We start from the raw sequence: 23,636 nt of genomic DNA, 5'->3' as shown, positions 1-23,636 counted from the left end.
ATTTACCTGGCCACCATTTCTTTCTCCTTCAAAGATGCGGCCCCTACGTTGCTGGCAGCAGTTGCCGCAGAGACGAAGTAATTTCTGTGAGTGCCAAAATATTTTTCCATCGATGGGAGCACTACCTGTAAAAGAAGATGAACAATTTTTTATTTATGAGATGGTAAAGTTGCGTCATATCGTGATATAATAAATATATATTTTAAATCTTCTTATTAAATATTAAAATATTTAAAATTTATCAAATGATGTTCTTTATCGAAATATTCGATTTACATTAGACCATCATTTTTTCCACGACATGTTTCAGTTCCTAAAAGAACTATCTTCAGGTGAATATAATTATATAAAGATTCAAATCAATAATAACTTAAATACAATTTCTATATATTCTTTAGCGTACATTTTTATCAGATTTTTATCAGACATCGAACGATGTTCTTTTCCAGATTTATTCCATTTTAATAATATACTCGATGTTGTTCTGTGTATGTACATCATGTTCGATATGACTTTATTCACCTGAAGATAGTTCCTTTGGAACTGACACATGTCGTGGAAAAAATGATGGTCTAATGTAAATCGAATATTTCGATAAAGAACATCATTTGATATATTTTGAATGTTAATTATTGTAATATTTTAATATTTAATAAGAATTTATTGTGATTAGACGGGACAAGTTTTAAAATATAAATTTATATTTAAATTACACATACAAATGATGTACAGTTACCAAGATAATGAACAGAATGAAAAACATTTAGTTACATAAATTTTATTTTTCAACTGAAATTGAATTAATCATATCAGATATCAGTTTTGCTGACATACATTTATGTCAGATATTTAATTAAATGGATATATAAAAGTCACATGCACGAGTATATAACGATACGCACATAAAATGATAATTTTAATTAAACTTTATAGCCCGGAATAGATTCTAATATTCTCCGTCAAATCTTTACTACCTCTTTGTTTAGTAACCTCGCTGCATGCGTTAGAGTACGACATTGACTGGACACTGTAGCGCGGTGCTTCATGGTTAATAAATCCTGCATTTCAATTTCAGCCCCGAATTTCAAAATATTAAAGACAGATGACTGCCTCCTCCCACGTCGTACGTAATTCACAATAACCACACCATTTACGCTACGAAACAAATAACTGAGAAGACACTTTTTAACGTAACATTATAGAAACAAGGCAGTACAGAACCTCATGACTTACGCGGATTAGTTAGGGCACGTACCGAATGTGATATCCACGATTAATATCAATGCAAAGAGCAAAACATTGTTATAGACATACAATTGATTTTTCTAAAAATATTCTTCATATTAAAATCCACTGTGCCAGTCATTTACCATCAGCTGGCTGAATTTTCTTGCTAAAACTTTGTGTAACCCTGGAACTGGGACATTTAAGGCTATTAGAAACCAATGTCTGCCGCTGTGAAAGAGAACTGTTTCGCTGTGTAGTCGAATCCTCTCGTTAGATACTATATAATCGAAGCTATTGAAAATATTAATAATTTGTAGGTACAAGTATCTTTTATACGATTATTAAGTACCTTTGAGAAAAATTTAATGTCTCTAGTGGACGTTTTGAAGCTGTGTCCAGGTACTGAATAAGTTTCTACAGAAGCAGCAGCCTGCTCTGGATTCAGTTCCACCACCAACGGATTGGCCTCAACAGAAGAATCATTTGAGATATTAACGTCATATAATTTTTTTTACAAGATATAAACAGAATTTAAGAATTTATTTTTAAAAAACGACGACGACTGTTTGTGTAATATCATATTCGTTTCGAGGAACGAAATAACTCGAAGTCTCTCTTACTATTACAGTTTAAATGATTAAGAAAAGTCCTCACGAAACGCTGTTTTCTTTCGGACAACATTTCAATGTGAGATTGAAAAAAAAGTATTTCCAATTTGATATCTGAGATTTTGGATGTCATAAGAATATGGAACGCGATCTTCTGGATTACATTACAGCGCAGTCTACGTTAGGTTACCAATGTTCAGAGATAGAAGGCAATCGTCGTGCTAACGTAGCTTTATTACATTTATTGAAACGAATTTATCAATAACGTCGTAAACATTTTTCTATGCATTGCCAACAAAACAGCGCATGACAATTTTCATGTGTTTTTAGGATTTATGTGGTGGTACACTGGTAAAGAGAATTACTGTGGAATGACATTTCTTCCGACACGTCGTGCCACGTTCCACCCAAAGGAGACTGAGTGGTGTTGGCGATTTATAAACCTTAGTGACATTCTTATTTTCTCGGACCCTTATAAATGATTGGTGACTAGAAAGAGAAATTTTAAAGAAAAAGGAAAACAGACAGGGAATTTCTTTATTAGTTCAGAAAACTGTTAGCTTCTCAAGAAGCCCTTTGCTCCGTAGCAGTGAGACGTGCGTCATCTTCGCAAGTGGATAATTACATGAAAGTTTCTGTTACGAAAGTAACTTGCTGGTAATGGAGCATCAAGATGATAAACTCCACGTCCATAAGTCACCTTCTAATTCAGTTATTTTTAATAGTTTCACGCACGTTATACAAAAATATTAATTTTCGACAAAAATATTCCTCTTATATACACAAAAAATACTTGGGAGAGGTTAATTTCAGTCTCACACAATAATTCTAAGTAATAAATACCTAATTCTATGCAAGCCTGAAAGTAAGGTGGAGAAAGGTGGTAATATTCCAGATTAAGTTCAGTGAATTACTTACGTATGTAACTTACAGCCTTGGTACTTCAGAAATTCCTGTGAACGCTCTGTCCTTTTCCTTCTCCTTGTCAGTCAGTAAATCATACGGCCCCTCCTATTATTATTATTCAGTGTTCTGTCTTACGACTGGTCCATTGCTCCGCCCAAAAAGAGCTCTCCAGTTTTCCCTATTCTCAGCTTCTCGTTTAAATTCCTGGAACTTCATCTCCTGTACGGCAGCAAAATTATTTATTTAGTTCATTCATTCATTTCATTAGGATTTAAAAGCTGAGACTAGATATAATAAAAAATGATATATTTTTTCTGTCCGTGTAGCAAATGAATATCTTGAATTTAGGTTTATTCTACGGTGATAAATATATTTGCAGAACAGGTTGAACAAAGATCTTGAATCTCTCGCATAATGCCTAAAATTTTATTTAAAGTCTTTTATTTCGAGACTTGTCGGAACAAAAGTTTCAAGGCTAATTTACACAAGTGGCTTTACGTGCAAGTTGCATCCTCAAAATTATAATTTGGATAGTAATTTTGAAAACAGAGTCACAGTGCATTCCTGTTGGATATTTCTGATTCTCAGTTTATTTCTCAGCTGTACAGGTTATGGGATAATGAGTACCTATAACGAGTCGAGGAGGAGGAGGATATGGAAGAAAGCGAATGTGGCCGATTTTAAGGCAACTGTCACAGGATTCAACTGGAAGGACTACAGAACTTCAAGAAAATATAAATACGTAAGAACAGTCTGACCTCAGGCATTTAAACCCAGAATCTTCAAACACAAATATAAATAAAAGTACCAAATACTTAACAGTATTTGATTTATGATTTACGGAGTAAGATATTAAATATATAACATTTAATACTGCGACAGTTAGTAAATAAAACAGTTATAGTAAGAGACAACTACAGTTCTAAGTTTGAAAAAAAAGTTAATGAAATACTAAGATTTCCATGTATCTGTGTCAATTCAGAAAAAATAATATCAAGTTATGGTAGGCGACATACAGAAAAATTACATTCTTTTATGTCCAAGAAGAACAAATTTTTAATAAGATGATAATGTTGCGTCATATTGTGTTGAGATATATACTTGTTCAATTTTATCAGTCTAAACACAATAAAATATTATTATTAAATATTAAAATATTATTACAATTAACATTTAAATACCATTCGATTTGCAACACGTTACATTACAGGCAAATGTTACAAGTCAGTCGCCACCTTATAAGAAGCTTCTAACCTGTGGGTTACAAGATATGTTGCTGTACCAATTGCTTTGAGAAACGTTTCATATGCCTTTACTTTTCAACTTTCCCTTGCAGATATCAATCACTATGTTTTTTTCATCACAAAAAATTCTTCTTAACCTTGTCTCAAAACTATGGTGTACTGTATAACCACTTACTTTATCATAAAAGCTGTTTCTTTCAAGATGCTTTCTGGTCATTGTCTTCCACTTGCAAAGTATTGGCAGCCTTCTATTACGTTTCGTTTGATTTCGATTGTACAATTAATCTGTAATACTTCTATTTAGTTTCTAAGCATATTTTTCTGTGGTATTCCTGAAATAAATAAATACAAATACCATAATAAATGTTTAACACTGGCTATAAGTACCACGCCATACTATAAAGCTGTCAGGGGTATGGCAGATATTTTGCAAAACTTGTCTGTGAGACAGGACAGCAGATATATCAGACCATAAATGATGAGATCACTGATATTTTTAAAACTTCCAGTAACATTATGATAACCTCTTATACATTAGTTATCATGCTCCAAGGTAAAGATGCAATTAAAATAAGGAACCTACAGCACATGTAGATGACACTAAACCAGCAGAGAAAATGTACCAAGTTTATGAAGATTGGAAAAAGCAGTGTGAAACCAAGAAATAAAATACAATACTTTTATTTTCCGTCGTTACACAAGCTTGTTGTTAAAAATCATATAAAATTTCACATAAAATTGTTACATTTTAAAATTGACGACATGTTTCGATATACAATTCTATCATCGTCAGGTCTATCAAAATTAAAATTAAAATCTGGTGTATCTGTTGCTCTGCTTATATTGCTTTTGTTTTTATCCGTTTTTATTACATCTCAGGCTTCTTCCATTTAATTTTGGAGACGCGCCTGGGTGCCTATATCGGGTTGTGTGTGAGGTGCAACTCTGTTGCTGTCTGCCATTCAATAACAACGGACACGCACCTCACACACAACCCGATATAGGCACCCAGGCGCGTCTCCAAAATTAAATGGAAGAAGCCTGAGATGTAATAAAAACGGATAAAAACAAAAGCAATATAAGCAGAGCAACAGATACACCAGATTTTAATTTTAATTTTGATAGACCTGACGATGATAGAATTGTATATCGAAACATGTCGTCAATTTTAAAATGTAACAATTTTATGTGAAATTTTATATGATTTTTAACAACAAGCTTGTGTAACGACGGAAAATAAAAGTATTGTATTGAGGAACACAAGCATGATGCAATTAAGATATAAAGAAATAAAATGTTTCTAATCCAGTAGAAACATTTAATTTGTCCAAATCAATTAGCCAAGAAATTAAGAGTATTTCTCCCTATATGGAACGTCATTTATAGAACAATTTTCAACTAAACTAGAATGTCAATTCCTTTATAAGGAAAATTACAGATATGAGATCACCATCAACTTCTGAATAGGTTTAAAATTCTTTTACAAAACTTTATATGATCAGTCACTGGATGCCATCACAGCCTTACACCTTAATTTCCTACAATCAGTAATAACATCCACATACAATCACTCTGAAGGTGGAAAGTGCTTGCCAAAAAGCTGGAAGATCTTTAACAACTGAGGCAGGTTGTGCCCAAAAGTCAAAGTTACACATTGAACTTCATTCTCAAATGTCTGTCATCTGGGATGTGCTGTATAGTCTGGTAGATACTGACATTTCAGAGGTGCTTACTACTTCCAGGGTACAGCCATATTCATGTTCGTCACCATCAGAATCTTTATCTCGCAAATGGATTGTGTTTTCTCAAACATTTCTTTTCACATACCTTACAGTTCTGCAATTCAAAATTCCATTTCCTATGACACTTCTTTCCTTAGCCTGAAGCACTGAGACCAAGTCTAAATGCAATTTCAACCATATTTTGTGGGGCAGAGTCATGGTAACACACATAAACCTCCCTTGGATGAGGGGTAAAGGAGAGTCGTCTGGAACAAGAAAATAATTCCTTATTGTATAATTCTTACTTCATGTTATCATGAGATGAGGCATAAAAGGGTTGATAATAATAAAATGGATCATAAAGAACCAGGGTTTTTGACTATGTGTTGAATTGAACTGTCTCAGGACAGAATCCAGTGGCAGGCTCTAGTAATAAACTTTCAGGTCAGGAATTTCTTGATCTGCTAAGTGCCATCAGCTTCTCAAAGAAGACTGTTCCATGGAGTTGGTCAGGGTATACACAATGCCTACAGCATGACTCTCACTATGCTACCCTTCACATATATGAAAGCAGTCATTAACAAATTATTTACAAAATGGTCCTAAGAACTTCCATTCAATGTCAAATTTACAACTCCACAAAGCAGTACACAGGGGTCATTAAGGCTTTCCATACTATTTAAATACCGTACAGATTTACTTCATTTCCAAACATATGAATTTTAAAAAACTACATTAACAAAACAACCTAAACATTTTTGATGACAAAATTTGTTTTGGGCATTGTCTGTCATCTTAAGATTTATAACTACATTTCAGAAACTGGATCTGTTTCTGCCATCAGGTAATACAGCCCAAAGGTTCCTACTCAGTTAAAGCCCTTGATCCCTGGGTGATCCAGAGCTATGCCACTGTATCATGTGTTGGACACACAAGACTCACCGCAGCCAATTATTTAAGAAAAACTACTTATGTAAATCGCAGTTTATAAAAGTAAATATTTTTAGTTTCCCATTTGTGAATTAGCCACTGAGCCATGTGTGAACTATTTCTCACCACTGAATTGAACCAAAATATTCATTCACTCCACACAATTTGCTTCTTATAGGTTAAATATTAACTCACCCAACAACCCAATATGTAAGTGGTACAGACTTTTTGGTGCACTCTCCGTCATTTGTTGTGCACTCAAAAAGAACTCCATGCTCTTTAATTGCAACCAAAGACTTGTTAATTAAAGACTTGGATACTTCTTGGCCCATAAGCTTCTGAAATGAAGTAAGATAGTGTAATTGCGTCATATTGTGAATATTCTAACAATTATTTAGTTTAATCCGTCTTATCACAATATTTTAAAATTTCTTATAATTAAGATAATAAAATATCATTGATGTTCCATATCGATTGATCGATTTACATTTTGGAACATTTTACACGACATGTTTCAGTTTTTATAAAACCATCATCAGGTGTAAAATATCTACGAACTTAAAACTCAAATATGATTCCATTTGGTGATGTTTTCATTACGTTTGTTTTTTCATTTTTGGGCGAGGTGTTGTCTTTTCTTAAATTTTATCAGATGTACATATCGGTCAAAGATGTAGGAGTGATTGTTCCAATATGTCCAGAAGTACTACTGTCTTCATATAGGTATTGATGATGGTTTTATAAAAACTGAAACATGTTGTGTAAAAGATGTTCCAAAATGTAAATCGATCAATCGATATGGAACATCAATGATATTTTATTATCTTAATTATAAGAAATTTTAAATATTGTGATAAGATGGATTAAAGTAAACAATTGTTCTGAAATGAATCATAGTTACAATATGTTTATAAACAACAGTATCCAGAAATTTATATGGAATAGCACATTATAGCCTTGAAAATTATTACAAATCAGATTTATTCTATACAGAAGAACTTTCTTGAGAGCCAGTGCAGCAACTGTTTCTTGAAGATGTCTAAAATGTCCTCAACAGTTCCTGCTTGCAACTCTGCACAAATGTGGGAAGATCAATCGCAGTACAAGTATTGGTGAATCAAAATACAAGTTGTCAACGTACATTCTATAAAAGCATTTTTTTTATGGAAACGAAAATGCATTTTCAGGTTTAAATTTGAATTCTGTGATGCATTCAGAATACAATACAAACAGTAATCAGATTTCTACGCAGACAATACAGCAGGTCATGTATCGCTTGACAACTGCGTCTGAAGTTACGAAGGATCTCTTGCAACCTCTCTGACTGCACCTACTCTCTGCTTGGACTGTATACCATTCAACGCACAAAGTAATCCATGCCCACTGATCTTACAATTAGGCCACCATACATGTTTGAACCCTCGATCTAGGCATATAGATGACCTGTGTTATACCTCGGCTCATCTGTAGACCTGCAAAGAAACTGCAATAACTTTGGAATTATCCAAGATTAAGGTTCCCACAGCAGTGAAGATGTGTCAACTGTGCCATGTATTTTTGTATACTTTTTTTATGAATCTCATGCTACTTGGAATGGAGACACTGACATAATTATTTTATGATGTGGAATTCACAAAATTTATAAGTTAAATTTGAGGTGAAATGCCTCGAAACAGTTTTCAAGACACAGAACAACTTCACGACCTCGGCACAAATCAGTGGTGTCGTTTATTTTTTTTTTGGTGGCCTTGATACTGCTAACTGGGCAAGAGTTTGTAATGAGCATTCTGTAGAACCTCTGTAGTACTGGATTTATGAAGGACCTGTCTACGCTTGCACTGAACAGTAAAGTAGCTTTTTCCTCTATGTCTGAACTATGGCAATCTGAATTTCAGATTATGAAACTTCCCCTGTGATGAGTTGTACACTATGTATGCAACATGTACTGTTATGCAAGATCTGTACTATTTTAATCCCCTTTCCCTTCCAATCAGGGATGATTCTATATTTTAATCACTAAAGCCTACCTCTCCCAAGGTGTGGTTATAGTTAACTGCACATCTTGGTTCAATATTACACTCCATTTTGATTTCTCGGCCACCACTTTCAAATCATGAAATGATATGATGTAACAGAAATGTCCTTTTTATCTTTCCAATCCAGGACATGCACTTACTTTGAAGGTAATATATCACTGATGTCATTAAGCAAAGACTGTCCCATGTCAGACAAGTCAAACTGGCTATTCAGAGTCCACCGTAAAATTAGACAAAATTATTAAATTATTTTTAGTAACATTACTACTGAAGACAGTGATCAAGTTCCAAGTAGAAAGAACACTGTCAATGTCAGGCGCACAAACAACCAAAATGCAAATTAGAACTCAAAATTAAAAACAGCTAACAATGACAGGAAGCTGACTAACAACTGAATTCTCAAGGCAAGTAGAATCCATTAACCTTAGAATTTTGTTCTGTGGCAATAAAACAAAAAATTAAATTTCATACATGCCTGTTACGGCTTCTGCTCAATTTATTTCAACAATAAACACGTTAAAATCAGATTGTTCCAAAAATTAATCAAGACCATTTTACTGAAACACTTCACAAAACCAAAAAACAATTAATCTTAGCAACATCAGTGCTAAAAAGTAATTTCATATCAGAATAGCAAATTGAAAGATTTCATGGACAGAATTAAGTTCAAACAGCAATTTTAGTATAAGTCCACAAATAAAGAAGTTTATCTGCACAAGTACTGCAATCCTTGTGCAACTGTGGCTGTAATCACTACACACCTGCCGCAGCTCCCAGTCTGAATCTGAGTTGTCAGATCGTTCTGAATGTGAGCGTGGCACTTGTATCACTACCACGGCGACTACCCTGCTCTCTCTCTCTGCTCGTCGACCTAGTATAGGAACAGCCTCTTCACTCACTACACTGGTCGCCTGGCTGGCTGAATCCTCCGAAGTTGAGCCTTGTACATGTCAGCATCTTAACAGTCTTTCATATTAAGTCCATTTTATTTTCATTAAACTAGGAATCATCGTGACTTAAGTATTTCCTATGTTCAAGCATCTTCAGATGAAGTTATATGAACATGGAGATAAAAGTTCCATACCAATAGTGAGGCGTGAGTGATCAAGTTCACACTCCATCTAATTTATAACTGAAAAAAGAGCACCTAATACATACTAGATAAACTAGATCAGTAAGTGCAAATACCTGAAGGAGTGAATACCAGTCCTCTGTCCGATGCTCGAGTATTGATGTCACTTCCACTGGTTTCTTGCCATAAGGAGAACCAAGAGATATAGAACTACCACCTACAGAGAAAACAGATTACTAATAAAAGTAGCTGATTCTACAGTTTCTAGAGAGATGGAATTAAGAGGCAAACCTTCTACACATTTTTCTCAATTTCTCCCTTAGGAGCCATGACCAGTTTCTTTCACATTTTTTCCAATTCATCATTCACAGATCATCCTGGTATCTGAAACTACATAACCTAACAAGTTAAAAATATGGCATTAAATAAAATGGGATTCAAACTCTAACCCTCATGAATGGAGAGAAACGACAAGAGTTAAGAACAGTGTGAGATACTGAAACCACAAACAAGAAATTTAATGGTGGAGCAAGAGAGAAATTTCACCTCTAAAATAGCAGACACAAAAAAAGTACGTAAAACAATATCAATTTTACACTGTACGTGTGTGTGTTTTTGCACTGTTTGTACTATAAATTTATCACAAAATGTTTATCTTGGAGCCAGGAAAAGTCATAGTAAAGTCAAAGTAAAGAAATTCTCACATAAGGTTCCTCTATCACAGTAATATGAGCTGTAAAATGAGCAAAACTTTAAACAAAAGATATTCCAAAACTGAGAGAATTCAGTTGCAATCCCTAGAAGAAAGCCTTTACACTGAAGCAGGTCCCACTGTAATTAAACTGCAGTATATATTAGTATAATTACAAAATTCAACTTAATGTTTTTCTACTTGTAGTACATTACATAACAAAATAGACTGGATGAGAATGAGTCATGGGGTAATTAATATAAGATACTACTTTATGATTAAACCAATTTTCATACAAATGTGGATAAAGATAAATAACTGTACACTCACTCACTAGTGATGCATGTTTAGATGGAGTTGATGGATCAGCAGACCGAACAAACTCAAGAAAATTGGGTGATGTTTTGCGCACAGGAACCATTTCAGGCTGTATCACCTGTGGACGTGGCCCTGATGCCAACCTAAATATTTTTTTTTATATTATGTGGTAACACTGTCAGTAATTACTTATGGACTGTCAACTCCTGCCTGTTTTATCCACTTATTACCAAGAATGTTTAAAATGGAAATCAATTAAAATAATTATGAAAAATAAATCTCCAACAGGCTACTTCTTTCCATGTAAAACTCTGATGAGCCATTGCTTGGTTATTATTATTAAGTGTTCTGTCTTACGACAGGTCCATTGCTCTGCCCAAAAAGAGCTTTCCAGTTGTCCCTATTCTCGGCTTCTCGCTTTAATTCCTGGAACGTCATCTTCTTTCCTTGTTTAAGGTCGTCGGTTAGCTGTATCAGTCTTCTTCCCAGTCCTCGCTTTCCTTCAACCTGGCCTTCGATGATATCACTCATTAATCCATTCCTTCTCATAATATGTCCCAGCCAGTTAGCTTTCCTTCGTGTAATCTTTGCTCGTTGACTCTCCTCAATACTTCTTCGTTGGTCACTCGATCCGTCCACCTGATCTTCTCTATTCTTCTCCAACACCACATTTCAAAACTCTCCAGGTATTTCTGTTCCTTCTTCCTGAGTGTCCAAGTCTCTGCTCCATACAGCGCGACACTCCATACGTAACACTTCACTAGTTTCTTCCATTTCTTGGTGGCAGACATAAAATTAGGCAAGTAGTACTGACGCAAATTTTCCCATCTAAAGATTCTGTATTATATAAAAGCCAATATGATATATATAAATATTTATTTTGATGTTTTTCTGTGAATAAAGGTTGCTCTCAAAGAGCGAAGAGGTGCAGACTTTGTTGAAAATGTTCAACAAGTACCATAGTTATAACACTGATACATGAAGTTCTCAGTAATGTTATTAAAGTGCATATTTATTTAACATCATTGTTTACCATTTGACAGCTACAGCTGGAATACCAAGCTTTTGAATATGTGCAAGTGTGTCTTGAGCCTGTTCAACATAACATACATCTGGTCCAGTGCATCCTTCCAATCTGTAACAGAACCATAACAATCACAGTTCACTAATATGCATCACGAAGAATTAATCATACATGCTGGAAATTCAATAGCATGAGAACTATGTTTCTTCCAAATTTGAGAATGAATTTGTTGAAACACAAACTATTTTAACCTGCTTAATCTACAGCCTACTGTATCTCTACAGTCATTCCTTTCATACACTGGGAACAGAATATCGTATCACTTTGTTAATAAATATTAAAGAGAGTTCAGAAAGTCACTCACGAAAAGAGTTTTAGGCGTCTCAATTTTTTAACTAAATACACACTGAAGAAACAGAATATTGAAATGAAAATTTAACCAAAAGCTTGAGCCAATTACAAAGTAATGTGTTCCTGCATCAGACTTACATACATGATGATATGCTTTGGTACAAAAGGACAGCCCACAAGTGAAATCACAATGCATGCTGTGGTTAACTGAATTTAAGTCTGTTACTAGCAGGGCTGTGGAGTCGGTACTAAAATCTGTGATTCCGACTCTGACCTCCTTCATAAAAGATCAATATGTATTAATAAGGGTAAACTTACTAAAATGGTAAATGACACCATAACAGATTTCATCACCACCATGTGTATCATCAGCCTACGTTTTAGACTTATAACCTATATTTATATACATGTCTAATGGCCATTGCAGAAATCAGTTGATTTGTAGACAGATTGTATTCTTAAGGTATCGGAGCCAAAGTTACAAAGCATTATTCCCACATCACGTGGCTGAACGCGACGTTGAATCTCCCTAAGTGTGAGGCCGCCTGCGGCTCACATGGTATAGAAATTGTTCATAAGATTTTATATCGAGATTGGAGTCCTTGTTACTAGTGTGCAAATGAACATTTTGGCAAACATACCACCAAGATCCACCTAGCAGCAAAAACAAAACTGGACGAGAGATTGGTACGAGAAATCTGAACAAATGAGTAATGGCATGCCTACAAAAAGGTCAACAAAGCATTCAAAGAAGATATCAAATAAGACAGCCGTTATATAACTGCAAATACCAAAACCAACAATACACTCAGTCTTACACAAAGATTTTGATTGCAATGCCTAGAAATTGCAGTTTGTGTGGTGTGGCATATGGGGCTACGAAGTACCACGTACCCGTGAAATGGGCAAGTGGCCAACTTAGATTACTCAGTTGCTGAAACAATAACTCCAGCGATGCTGCTGAATGTAAGGGCTGAAATCAGTTATTAACTAGAGGCTACAAAACAGACATGTAAAAAATTTACTAATACATTCTTTCTCAGCATTTGTTCCTTAATATGTTCTAAGTGTTAAGAGTTTCTAGACTTCTAAAACCACAGTGACTTTCAGGTCATCCTGCATAGCAAAATGTAAAGTCAACAAAGTTTTGTGGACTGTAAAATCATATTTGTCAGTTAAAGAAATGAAAAATCAATGAACAGAAACAAATTATATGCAATGATCACTAAAAATCACTGACCATTCTTTGCAACTGATGCCAGTGTTCTAAGAAGCACATGCCTCATGGATATCCATCACTGTTCTCATATTTCCCTATGACCTGTAAATGCAATTTCTCTTTCTTTTTAACCAGCACACATTTCATGGAATCATGTCGCACTGCCCATATGAATGACCAGAGGATTTTGCTTGCTCACACAACAGTCCTGAACAATGAAAGGTTTTGAATCTGTTATTCTTATAGAACAGATTTAGCAGACTCACTATATCTGTGTATATTTGTATATTGTATTTTTTGTATATCGAGTATGTTTGTGCATGAAAGTTAAAGTATCCTGTACATACCTAACTGTGCATCCTCCAGATTCCAACAGAACCACCAGCATTTCTTGTCCCTTTAATAAAAGTTAAGTATCAGAATATAAAATATATGGTTCTACCAATTATTATTCAAATAAGACCAAATTAAGGGTAACATCACATCTCCATAAGCTTTTGTAAAACATTACACCAAAATAGGATGCAAAAAACAGATATTAAACATCTCTGGTTATCTTATTTTGATAGTCATAAGTATACATTAAATATGAAGATAACCAACTACAGAGGAATCTGATGATACAGTGTCTACCATAAGATAATGAATCTTGCCAGGGACATACATACATAATCCAGCCCCTTAACACTTTCCTGTCCAAAAAAAGATAAGACCTACAATTAACTATGCTACAACCAGACTACACAGCGCAGTAACCCAGAAGACACAAATCTTCATACTCACCATTTGTTAAAAACTCAAATCTTACAAATATCAGTTCATTTATCATCTCCAGTTCGTACACTTTCCCCAGGGATATTCTGTATAATAAATAAGGGTAGCAACTGTTGATTATACTTACCGTGAAAGGGTCTGATAGTTGAACTGTAAGCTGTGCACCAAATCAGCTGTTACTTGCACAGCTTCACGCAAGGGACACCTATAAGAAACATTTCAAAAGCACAAAATAAAAGTTGAATTACTAACTTTCAAGTCCAGTCAAGCACTGACTCAGAGGTGAAACTGGCACTATTTAACGAAAAGGAATCTTTCCTAAGTCACTATATAAATTATTCTACTGCTTATAGTATTAGTTTAGTATACAAAAGATCCTAGGTTCAGTAGTAAGTGCTGTCATTAATCTTGAAACAGAGAAATAATAAAAAACCTGTCAATATTTTGACTTGAAGAAAAGGTGACTTTATTTTCTGAAAATAGTAGACTTTTCCCAAACACCACAAAAATCTTATCTTCGGGGTCGTGACTCCATGCAGTATCATCGGTCACATACAATCCAGAACACTACTGATTCAACTGACACCTTCACCACTATGAGATACCCAAATCTCAGATAAAATAACAACATTTCTGAATGCAAGATATGTAATATGACCAACCTGCTATGTGCCAGTGTGCAAGAAGCATGACTTCCTTCCCTTGAGCTGTGCACACTACATGAGTTAACTCACCACGCAGCAGAACAGTTGAACTGGAACAAATAAAATGGAACAACATTTTCTGACATCATTCTAATTTACTTATTGTTGTCTATAATTTTAAAGAATTTAAGTTTTATTAATGTCAAAACTATATGAATAAACTAAGAAATTGTAAGTTTCCAAGCACAACTACTTTCACAGTCTTTTGTTGTAGTGTTTCAGAACACGTAACTGCCCCACACTTGTCAGGGGAGCAATAAATTTTCATAAACTATTACAACTGGGCTATATACGAGGCGCGTCCACAAAGTAGGTTTCCCTGGGGCCGTTTACAGAAACAAAACACAATTTCATGGAAATATTTATTGCAACAGATACAGCAGGTGTCCAGCTATTTTTCAACATATTCGCCACCGGAATTGAGACATTGGTCATACCGTGGGACCAACTTTTGAATACCTGTGTCGTAGAAGTCTGCCGCCTGCGATTGGAACCACTGTGTGACAACCATCTCCGCCTCTCTGTCATTCTCAAAACGCTGACGCTGACCGGACAGGGATTTCTTGAGGTGTAGGAAAAGATGGAAATCACTGGGAGCGAGGTCCGGGCTGTAGGGTGGATGATTAAACACCTCCCAGCTGAACTCCTGCAGGAGACTTGCTGTCCGTCGAGCCGTGTGCGGCCTAGCGTTATCACTGACCGCACTTCACAGTCGGCGGGAGCTGGAATAAGAACCTCCATCTTCAACAGCTGCAACGATGCTACTGTGAGAACGCGGGAAGTGCCGTTAGTGCATGCGCCATGCTGCGTCATTGCTCTATCACGTACGCACAGTCGCTTCGCGCAATATAAGGTTTGCTAGCTGTGGGACGAGTGGGAAACTTACTTTTGGGACGCGCCTCGTATATTAAATTAAATGGACGGATTTAAAAAGTTAAATGTCCTTGTGATTAAGCATCAAGCCACGAAGGCATGAAAGGAAGTAAATATGTAACTCGTGCTTTCTTAATCTTGGCAATGGAACTTCACATTATGGCTGCTTTACCCACTACCCATTAGATAAGAGGTCAGTAAGTGGACCCCAGAGCCAATATGAACATGGTGACAAAGAGAGAAATCCTTGCCCATGCTTAAGGCTGACTATCCAGTCCACGGCCAGTCACTTTATTAACTGAGCTATCCTGGCTATCTGAAGGGACATAGCAGGTGATACTAATAAAACACATACTTAGTAGGAACACACACTTGGTGTTTAATACGATGAGAAGATAAAAATTAATGCTGAGTATATAAGAATATGGAAATATGCAATTGTGGTCTATTTGAAGTTACTACCCTGACATTACCAAGAATGAGAAAAAAAAAATAAAAATGTAGTAAGATTTCAGGTATTCACAGTGGCAAGTATGAAGAAGGCTGTCTTCTGGGTTGCTGAATCATTGTCCTGATGACAGAGACAGTGTGCACCTCTGAAACATCAGTAAACTTCTACCAGACCACACAGTGAAACAGCCCAGACGACAGCCATCTTCATTAAAAATGTTAATCGGGATAACAAGTAACAGAGTGTAATATTCGAAGTGGGCACCAAATGTACACAAGTCTAAAATGATACCAGTACCAAATATGCTTGGTTCCTCTTCAAGGATGTTCCCACCTCAGTAGTGGATTACGTCTCTTAAACAGGAGCCAGGATAAAAGGAGTGAGGGAGGGAGGGAAGGCCAGAAATACCAAAAATGGTAAGGAAGAAATAATTCTCTCACTTACTACTGAACTTCAATATAGTTGATTGCTGCAGTATGGACATTCACCTCACTGGCGGAGATGGGGCCACATCAGGAAGAAGATGCTGCAATGTAATGAAGGCTCCTCGTGCAGAACACAGCGTATTGCTCTGCATAGGAGCTGGGTAGCAATACAGAACACCCTGGTTCTCAGGACCTCCTTCAGTAAGACCTTCTTGTGTGAGGTATAACACTCCTACTGGGAGTTCCTGTAGAACACAGCTCAGTTCACCAGCACCAGTGGTCCCTAATAGCTGTTTCACCAAATCTGACTGCTGGATTCCCTGCATGTAATAGTAAGTTTCGGTTTCGTGATTAAAATACATACATAAAAGTGTGCAGATGTTTGTAGCAGTACATAACAAATTTTGTATACATTTATGTGCCACCTTCAAAAATTAAGAGCCTCGACGGAAATCAAATATAAACGCTGAAAGTAATTATTTTGCTCCAAAATTATAAAATGCAGTCTTTCCACAGAAATTACACACTACTGCAAGATATATTTTCGAACAAGTTCTTACACAAGTCCAGTACTATTTTTACTAGTGGTATGTGACTCAAGATGAAATGGAAAAGGCTTTGACCTCTTAATATGGATTGAAGTACATGTGCAAAAAACTGTTCAGCAAATATTTGGAGCAATGTGTTTACAACAGCCACCATAAAGGGACAATACAAGATCCAATAATAAACAACAAGACAGATGTTTCTGTGTAGCAATTAGTAATGCTGGTGAGCTGGAACCTGCTGCTATCACATGACTGCATCATTCAGAAGTTGTCTGTCTTAGAAATTGTTAGTTTTCTGGCTGAAGTCTGTATTGGCATAGTGCCTTGTTTCTTTATGAAAAAGTATGGATGATAAACTGTTAGAACAGAGCATCAAATTTTTTTTTTGTAAAAAAATACTGACTACTTCTAAGAATTCAGTCTACCAGTACAACCCAGAAACCAAACTCCAAATTTCCAAATATCAAAACCATGTTCAACTGCTTGCTTTACTGACATCAAACAAATGACTCATTACAAATCTCCTGCTTCAAAAATTCAATTAAGTATTCTACCTTCAAGTTCTGAAATGCTTATGGCAGCACATTCACTGATAAATACCAGTCTCAGTCTCCCACACAACACTTATATTAAAATTATTTTTGGCCAAAGACAAATACATGCATTGGGATATGTACCGAGTTTGACACATGCAACTTTTCATGTTTCCAACACATCTGTTTCTCTCTCATTATGAATCACTTGGGAACATCTTGCACAGACGACGTAACTAATACTTGTATCTGGCACTCACATTTTCAGAAAAACAGTTTTATCAACAGTACTGGGCACTCTGATCAAATTAAGGACGAGATACAAGATGAAATTGAACACGTAGCACATAAAAGAAATAAATAATTCATACAAAATATTAGTCAGAAAGAATAAGGAATAAACCTTCTGAAAAATACAGGCCTAGATGGAATGGTAAAGTTAGAATGGAACTTCAAGAAACGGTGTGAAGAGAATTCCTCTAGCTCACCATCACAGTGACAGGTCCTTGTAAACATCCAGGTTCCATAAAGGTAGTAAATTTCTTGACTAGCTGAGCAACTATCAGTCCTCAAAGAGGACTCTGGTCCATGAATGTTAATTTCAAAGCCCTGTATGCAATACTCTTCCAAAATGTTACAATGCCTGAGCATATAAGATACAAACCTTGGGCGGGCTTTCAACTGACAACTGTGCTGTAACATCACGACCTGCAACTCGCTGCAACTTCAGCTCTACCTGTAAGGGAAACATGAACTGTTAACATAAATTAACATCAGATTCTTAGCAGTTCCACATGCTATACAAAACACTACAGCTTGCCTTACCAGGAGTGCTGAGATTTGTTAGAACTGAGTCGATGGTTTGGAATGTAACTTCACGTCCATCCACACTACGCAACCGATCACCTACACATCATATGAAATTATTACTACTTTCAATATACATTATATTTACTTATCACTTCTCAATTATACACCTAAAGGTTATGAAACTCAGACATTATCTATCAAAAAATCTGACCACACTATATGAAGGCCTATCAAAAGTCCTGGTCCAATAACACATGCAATATAAGTCCTGACACACTACTGGAATTTTCTCACTTCAAAATAGTCTCTCTGCAACTGAACAGATAAATTCCAATGATCCTACCATGTTTGGCTACTCCACAAAATAGATTAAAATTGCAAAGAAAGAATCAAATGCATACAAAACAATAAAATGAAATAAGATATGACATTAAAGTTTTATGAAATGGTGGCGATATCAAATGAATAATATGGTGTGTGAAGGTATCAAAAACAACACTAATATTGTACTTCATCACATAATTCACATTCTCATTTTTATGTTAAAGCAACACCAAAATTGAAAAGTAATACTCTTTGGAAGACACAAAGGTTCCAAAGGTGTACTCTACACCACACACTGCTTAACATTATCTCCTTAATCATATATAGGAATAGTAATTGATCCTTCCATTTGCTATAACTATTCTTTTCACACACACTCATATTTATCGTCTTAATCCACAAAAGTGATACAGTTACGGATTACACCACAGAAATACTATACTTAATTTTTAAAAAGCTCACTAATTCACTTCCATCCACAGAAGATACTTTCTTCTGATGTCACTATAACAACAAATTAACCTAATACATTACGCTGGGCTGCCAAGCCACTGACAGTTTGCAGCTTAAATAATTCATATTACTGATATTAGTATAGACAATTATGTCATCGGTGCTGCTATGGACATCATAACAAATAATTCATGTGACCACTGATAGGAGGCAGCATGAGGAGTTTGTTTGATCACTGATCACATAAATGCCATCGTGGCTTAACAGCATCTTGAGACAGGACCATCCTCCTACTTTGTGACTTCAACCATTCATCAGGTTCATAATACTCATTACAAGAACGTGTATTGTACGAATATGAAATGGCCTTAATCATAATTCACTCCATGACAAATTATGATCAGAACATAAAAGTTCATTCAATAAGAGATACATGGAACAATGATCTTTGCTAAAAAACATGCCATACAGATGCCCACAAATTCAACTTCAAGGACAAGATTGGGTTTGGGTTAGACCATGGACTGAAGCTTGGTGAGAAAGCCCAAGGGCATCCTCAGGGGGAGTACACCCCACAGGTTCTCCACAACTTTCCAGCTGATTAGATGTGTGAGCACACATAATGTCCAGATCTGGGGTACCAAAAAGCCACACGCTATTTATCCAGAACAAAGGTTTATGGTCAGATCTTTTTTTGCAGAAGGCACAATTACAGGCATCATGTATCTCATCAAATTGCAACAGTGGTTAATGCCACAACTGTCAGAAGATTTTCCACAACAGGATTCTTAGTTCCAGCAGGATTGTGTACTGCAACTCTGGCGTTTGGAAGTCGGTGACTACCTTTATGAAAACCTGCCTTGCACGTGGCCTCCCAGAACCCCTGACCCGACACTAATGGGGTTACGCAAGGGATGCAGTTTACTAACCTCCTCGGCCAACACATTCTTCATGAATTAAATACACATATCCAAATTCAGTGGAAGTTGTGACACCTTGGACAAAGTGACGCAAGAACTTAAAATAATTCTTTTATGTTTGCCATGTGGCAAATGGCTTCCATATCGTAAACCTCTACCTTGATGCAAACTAGAAGGTTACCTTTTTCATCTGTATGTCGTTTCATTGTGTGTCACTTGTAGTATTTGTTCAATAAATTTATGAAATGGTGTCCAACATACAAATAGTCCAATATAGGTAAGAAAATATTGGCACAATGAATGTGTTTTGTGCTCCTCATTACACAACACTTTCTTAATTGCACAGTTTATATAGAGAATATAGTGCTTAATGAGGAGATAAAGACTTTTGAATTGTGAAGGATGTGGAAGTAACCAGTCATGGCCTTGTCTTAAAACACTATCCCAGCACTTACCTGGAGAAGTTGAAGAGAATTACTAAAATCTCAAACCACAATAGCTAGGCCTTGGACCAAGAACCTCCCAAATATTCAGCAGAAGTACTAATCACCCAATTTTGACGTCTGGTGCGTGAGTTTCATTTTATGAACATGATAACTAAATGTGTGTTCATGTCATGTACAAAGCAAAAATTCAGATTGCAAGACATACTGGAAGTAATTTAACAAAATAAAGAAAACAATATCAGCTACAGTAAGAAAGACAACCAAGATAACATACCATGTCCATTATTTTTTGTTTTCTCGTATCAGTGCTTGTTGCAGTATGCCTTATCATTGCAGAAGTCTGTCTGTTACTCACACAACTGTAAAAAAAGAACTGCATTTCAATGCATGATCAGAGCAGATTCATAATATCATGAAATTTATCAATGCATGTTCATGTAAATTACAGGTTTCAAGCAAAGTGAAATCATTTAATTATATGCCCAAAACGTAAATCTTAAAAAAATACTGCTTTCCAAGAGTATCCCAAATAAAATTCTGCTTATATTTCTTGCTTCCCCAACAAATCTACTTTTCAGCCCCCTGTAACCAGTGCCTTCTTTGTGGCAGCATGCACCAGTAAGGAATACCAGCAATTTTGCTTTAAAATATAAAAAATAAAGATTGTCAAAACATGTTAAAATTGTCAGACATGCCATAAAAGCACTGCCAATTCTTTCTAGAAATATGTCCTGGTTTTAACTAACCTAACAATACAGAAACTCTATAAATCATTGTATAACTCAGTTCACAAATCACTAAATATATTTTTCTTACATCTGATACTCTTAGAACTCTGTTTTTAAATATTTGAAATTAAGCACTGTAAATATGAGTAAAAAAACACAAACACATGCAAAATAAGTAAATTAATTCTTTATAATCTAAACCTTCCAGTGATTTGAGAAACAGACTGAGAGACCAAGCATGAGGACAGACTAAGTAAATTAAGACATACAGATACAAGAGGAGAGCGAAGAATGGAGAAGGCTTTGTTATAAGACAGTCCACACCAATGAGAGGAAATCCAAGGAAGAATCAAATACAATAAATGGAAAAACAAAATTTACCATCTGTATGGAAAGGAAAATTCCCTTCTACTACATAAAATGACAATAATGTCAGCTGTATTAAGAAACAGTCCAAATACAGTCACGGAGTAATCAGTCCCACCCTGTTCTATAGGGGCTGATTTACAGTGCATAAAGAACCATACATCTATTCAAAATAAGGTTTCTTACAGTGTAAGACTGTAATCTTGAGACTTGCGGTGTGGGGAATTGAGGTGGAGGAGGAAAAATGGCGTCAGCCTTTAACACTTCGGACTTCCTGCATTCCTTGCAAGTCTCAAGATTACAGTCGCGTACTCTACCTCTGGTGGAAGATATACTGGCTTTTCTCTCTTAAGTGAACCAACATGAAGGCATGGAAGAAGTGGAAATCTCAGTTGTATACGCTTGACATGGGCAAAATAATCTTGAACTGATATCCTTTGACCATCATCCAACTGAAATCTTTATAATCAAAAAACATTACATGTAAAGCAAAATATTCCTATAACATCATAAAATATACTCATAATGCAATCTCAGGGAAACTGAATTTTTACCACTTTAAAGAATTTTCTGTTTAACACAGATACCTATTTCCAGGGAAAAAATTCAAAGAGATTTCAGCAGATGGTAGAAATTATGAAGGCAAACTTGTAGCTAACATATTCCTCATTTCATATAACTGCACATGTGAAGTCAGAAACATGCCTGTACATTCAAAGCTATCTACTGATGAAAAACATGTAGCTCACAAAAGATTGAACGTACCGTAATTTTGCTGGACATTCAGCAATTGCGTTTACCCTGAATGTTCGCTTGCTGGTTGGGTTGTTAGTGATCGTGTAATCAACCTTTAAGTCTGAAACAAACAAAATTGAAGACCGACAACCTGTATACTTTTAGACTGTTACACATACAATGAAAATAAACTCCCCACCACACACAATGAAGGCACTTGACAGGACAGGACATAAAGCTGGTATTTGTCCTTGACCTCTGCATTACATGGGAATGATTTGTTCAGCGGCATGCCCTATCCAAGCTTTACCCCTGCAGAAAGGCCTATCTACTACCCACGCGAAAGAAGTCTGGGTGGGCTGGTCTGGATGCAGGGACTTGTAGAAAAATCCTCTGCCTCTGCTGGGAATCTAACACTAGTCATCCAGTCCATAGTCATACTGAGCTAACTGGCTATATTAATTTCTAAAATAAGTTTCTTTTAATAGAAGCCTCTGACTGCAGGTTCATTAAGCTTTTAGAAATGCTATTTAAACTAGAAGTCAAAACCTTCATGCACAAAGGAAATAACTCCTATGGATCAAATCATGTTGCTGGTTAGTAGGACTTAAGATTTTCAAGGTGATGAGCATGAAGATGACTGTCTTCTGGGTTATAGTGCCATGCAGTCTGGCAGAAGTTCCCAGAAAACAGCCATCTTCATGTTATGTTATTCAAATAGCTAAACCAACAGTCAGATGTTATAGTGTGAGGACACAAATCTGTATGTACGTTAACAAAATATAAATAAATTAACAATAGGCCTACACACAATGCTGAATATTTAAAATAACTTTGTCCCTCCTGAGAAAAGTATATAATGTCACTTCTCCTCTTATGCCCACAATTTAAAAGACCAGCATATAGTTAGCACAGACCCCATAGTTCAAACACCTTACTTGAAAAGGCCACATTTGAAAACCTTACGAAGTGAATTTTAAAGGGACATAATGGTCCCTGATCAACAGAGTTTTCAACCATATTATTTTCTTCATAACGTTAAGTCTTTGAAGTTCAGTGTTAACTACATGTTCCACCTTTTTTAACAATCAATAACTTTTATAATTTGCATTTATGGTTTTCATGATTCTCAGAATAAACAGCAATTATTTCCTTAAACAGCGTTATCCATCTGATCTCTGTAATGCTTTTGCTGTGAA

General features: G+C 35.7%; 2 protein-coding genes across 2 annotated transcripts; both read right to left on the bottom strand.

The window, feature by feature from the left end:
- LOC147871774 (protein inturned-like) lies at window positions 1-10,120 on the bottom strand. Its single transcript, XM_087360137.1, has 7 exons — window positions 10,114-10,120; window positions 9,861-9,961; window positions 6,832-6,974; window positions 5,813-5,972; window positions 4,161-4,317; window positions 2,754-2,960; window positions 1-125 (listed from the first exon to the last, which is right to left on the bottom strand). The coding sequence occupies exons 1-4, from the start codon at window positions 10,118-10,120 to the stop codon at window positions 5,861-5,863; spliced, it is 363 nt and encodes a 120-aa protein (XP_087216263.1). The 3' UTR covers window positions 1-125; window positions 2,754-2,960; window positions 4,161-4,317; window positions 5,813-5,860.
- On the bottom strand, window positions 9,970-22,558 carry LOC110841015 (uncharacterized). The gene is made up of 10 exons (XM_087360136.1): window positions 22,468-22,558; window positions 22,020-22,161; window positions 20,883-20,967; window positions 18,320-18,391; window positions 16,638-16,894; window positions 14,784-14,875; window positions 14,249-14,292; window positions 13,695-13,744; window positions 11,787-11,888; window positions 9,970-10,896 (listed from the first exon to the last, which is right to left on the bottom strand). Exons 2-10 carry the CDS (start codon window positions 22,064-22,066, stop codon window positions 10,647-10,649), a joined length of 999 nt encoding a protein of 332 aa, XP_087216262.1. The 5' UTR covers window positions 22,067-22,161; window positions 22,468-22,558; the 3' UTR covers window positions 9,970-10,646.
- Between the last annotated feature and the right edge of the window lie 1,078 nt (window positions 22,559-23,636).

The sequence above is a fragment of the Zootermopsis nevadensis genome, unplaced genomic scaffold (genome assembly GCF_977971745.1).
Source record: "Zootermopsis nevadensis isolate Lab colony 2312 unplaced genomic scaffold, Znev_1.0 Znev_ptg000039l, whole genome shotgun sequence".
NCBI classification, from domain to species: domain Eukaryota; kingdom Metazoa; phylum Arthropoda; class Insecta; order Blattodea; family Termopsidae; genus Zootermopsis; species Zootermopsis nevadensis.
The sequence above is the reverse complement of the archived record's forward strand: the minus strand, read 5'-3'. Positions and strand labels throughout refer to the sequence as shown.